At 39.6% G+C, this 2,502-nt stretch overlaps 1 protein-coding gene across 1 annotated transcript; it reads left to right on the top strand.

Annotated features, from left to right (window-relative positions):
• Positions 1 to 272: 272 nt before the first annotated feature.
• LOC107867188 (transcription factor MYB44) lies at positions 273 to 1,754 on the top strand. Its single transcript, XM_016713322.2, has one exon. It carries the CDS (start codon positions 407 to 409, stop codon positions 1,385 to 1,387), a length of 981 nt encoding a protein of 326 aa, XP_016568808.1. The 5' UTR covers positions 273 to 406; the 3' UTR covers positions 1,388 to 1,754.
• The last annotated feature ends 748 nt before the right edge of the window (positions 1,755 to 2,502 follow it).

Here is a 2,502-nt window from a genome sequence, read left to right as displayed (position 1 = left end):
GTGCAAGTCAATACCAAACAAGTAAAAGAAAACGGATAGATATTCAAAACCAACTACTCCTTAATAGTATCTAAAAAATTCCCGAGATTTTAGAAATGTGATTTAAATAGGTGTTATTTTCAATCGTCTCATCTTCTTACGCGTGTCCATTGCCAGCTGTATACTTGTAACTGCCTTTCCCTTCTCCGTTAACCGGTCACTTCCCACCTTCTCAACCGGTCATCCCTATCTTCTTTCCTTCTTCCACTATATAAACCCCCCTCTCTTCCCTACAAGCCCTTGTTCAGTAAACGGCGAGGCTCCGCCTCCCTCCTCCGTCATCGTCACCGTCAAATTGTACATATTCTTTTTTCTCCATCACCGGAAATCTCTCAATTTCAATTTTCCGTTTGTTTTGCCGTTATCTATGGCGGCGAGGAAAGATTCGGATCGGATCAAAGGTCCATGGAGCCCCGAAGAAGATGAGCTGTTACAGTCGTTAGTGGAAAAACACGGGCCGAGGAATTGGACTTTGATAAGCAAATCGGTTCCGGGTCGATCCGGAAAATCGTGCAGGCTCCGATGGTGTAACCAGCTTTCACCACAAGTGGAGCACCGTGCGTTCACACCTGAAGAAGATGAAACGATTATTCGGGCTCATGCGAAGTTTGGTAACAAATGGGCGACGATAGCCCGTTTGTTATCGGGTCGGACTGATAACGCGATTAAGAACCATTGGAATTCTACTCTTAAACGTAAGTGTCCTTCTATGTCTGAAGATTTAAGCTTTGATAATCCTCAACCACCTTTGAAAAGATCGGCTAGTGTTGGCCCGAGTATGATGAATCCGGGTAGTCCTTCTGGATCCGACTTGAGTGATTCGGGTCTTTCCGGTTCGGGTTCGGGTCTGGATCTCCCTCAACCTCTTGTTTATCGTCCTGTTCCCCGTACCGGCTGTATTTTCCCTCTCCCTCCTACTCCTGCTCCATCTGTACCCGACCCGCCCACTTCTCTATCCCTTTCTCTACCCGGCTCAGTATCCGTACCCGGATCCGGATCATTTGAAAAGCCAAGACAGTCCCCTCAAACACCACCACTACCACCACCGCAGCCTCCTCCTTTTGCGGCGGTTGAAAAGCCAATTCCACCACCTGTACCGGTACTTTCTTCTACCCCGCCTTTCATGGCCCAGGTCCCTCAAACCCAGCAACAAAGTTACGAATTTTGTGCACCAAAATCAGGAGAAAAGCAGTTTTTTAGCCCAGAGTTTTTGTCAGTTCTGCAAGCTATGATAAGAAAGGAAGTGAAGAGTTACATGTCTGGGTTTGAAAAAAATGGTTTCTGCCTGCAAACTGATGCAATAAGGAATGCAGTAATTAAGCGTATTGGAATCAGCAAAATTGAGTGATAATGATGATGAAGATGATTAATCAGTTGAACTGTTCGTTAATCAAACTACAATGGCAGCCGCTGCCCGTTGCCCGCTGCGGCTGCTCAGCCAAAATGTGGCCGGAGAAAAAAGCAATGGAAGATCTTAGTGGCCTTTTCGTTTTTTTTTTTTTTTTTTTTTTTTTTAAATTTGGTTAATCTTTTTTTTAATGCCTTAAGTAGAATTCCCAATCAGAAAAATAATTTTGCAGTAATGTACAGATGATGAGAGGAAGAGAGAAAAATGAAATTTTAAAAAAAAAACTGTCTAATGTTCAGAGGAAAATGCATGGAAAGATCTATTCTACCAAGATAAACAAATTGAGAATCTTAATTCTCTTTTCCAATGTCTAAAATGCCAAAACATTGAAATTGCTGGTCTAAATTGGTTAATGTTTGAGAATAATAAATTAATTTTTGAATTAGGTAATTGTAGTGTTGAGAGTATTTCCGTTTAGATCTTTGATAAAATATTTTTTTTAATGTGTTTTGGAAACGTGTTTGTTTCAACCAGTGGACCATTTAAACGAAATTGTTATATAAGAATTCATATGGTCGGTTTTAAAAAGTTTAAGATTGAGTTAGAAGTTAGAACACATAATAATTGATAGATTGAATAATGTATGATGGAATGTACTGAGAATTATGCTAGTAATCTTTGTTTAGATCATTTGGTGGTATTGGTAATTGGTCGTTTGGTCCGTAGGATAATATGATAATATTTGAAATCTATCACTCTGGTCATGTTGAAGGTGAAATAAACTAATTTGATATGTAGAAGGTGAAAAAACTAATTTCATGAGATATTTTTAATTATCTCATCGCTATACTAAAACGACACCGTATGCGCTTGCCATTGGACATGGGATTAGATTGGGTGAGATGCCAAGTAGGGTCCAATTTTGAATGATTTTTTGTGTGGTTTTCAACTAACACCTAAAATAGCTTCATTTATTAATAGTTGAATGTGGAGACAGTTGTGCATGACTTTGAAGATAGTGATAACTGAAATTGTTTAATTAGTTTCTGATTTACAGCTAATGGCTGCCTGTTAATGGGCTTATTAGTCTAAAAACATGCTTTAGTTGCTTAGTT

The sequence above is a fragment of the Capsicum annuum genome, chromosome 4, assembly GCF_002878395.1.
Source record: "Capsicum annuum cultivar UCD-10X-F1 chromosome 4, UCD10Xv1.1, whole genome shotgun sequence".
Taxonomy (NCBI): domain Eukaryota; kingdom Viridiplantae; phylum Streptophyta; class Magnoliopsida; order Solanales; family Solanaceae; genus Capsicum; species Capsicum annuum.
The sequence above is the reverse complement of the archived record's forward strand: the minus strand, read 5'-3'. Positions and strand labels throughout refer to the sequence as shown.

Coding starts and splice junctions, on each gene's coding strand:
- LOC107867188 (XM_016713322.2), top strand. CDS start 407: ATGGCGGCGAGGAAAGATTCGGATCGGATCAAAGGTCCATGGAGCCCC.